The 272-nt window shown below is 39.7% G+C and overlaps 1 protein-coding gene across 1 annotated transcript in view; it reads left to right on the top strand.

The window, feature by feature from the left end:
• LOC116697345 (protocadherin gamma-C3-like) overlaps positions 1–28 on the top strand; it is a 1,518-nt gene extending 1,490 nt beyond the window's left edge. Inside the window, exon 2 of the mRNA XM_032528656.1 lies at positions 22–28. Within this exon, the coding sequence (XP_032384547.1) occupies positions 22–28 (7 nt within the window). The remainder of the gene's footprint in view (positions 1–21) is intronic.
• The last annotated feature ends 244 nt before the right edge of the window (positions 29–272 follow it).

Genomic DNA, 272 nt, shown 5'->3' with positions numbered 1-272 from the left:
TGACATCACTGTCAAATACAGTGTCTGAAGACTCAAAACCTGGCACAGTTATTTCACTACTTAGTGTGAGGGATAAAGACTCTGGTGTTAATGGAAAAATAATATCAAGCATAACCTCAGACGTGCCATTTGAGTTAAAGCCCTCCTACAAAGAGAACATATATTCGGTTGTCACGAAGGGATTTTTGGATCGAGAGGAGGTGTCACATTATGAAATCACAATAAAAGCCACCGATTGTGGAGACCCTCCCTTATCAACTGTTAAAACTCTA

This window comes from Etheostoma spectabile, chromosome 10 (assembly GCF_008692095.1).
Source record: "Etheostoma spectabile isolate EspeVRDwgs_2016 chromosome 10, UIUC_Espe_1.0, whole genome shotgun sequence".
Classification (NCBI taxonomy): Eukaryota; Metazoa; Chordata; class Actinopteri; order Perciformes; family Percidae; genus Etheostoma; species Etheostoma spectabile.
This window is presented reverse-complemented; position numbering and strand designations above follow the sequence as displayed.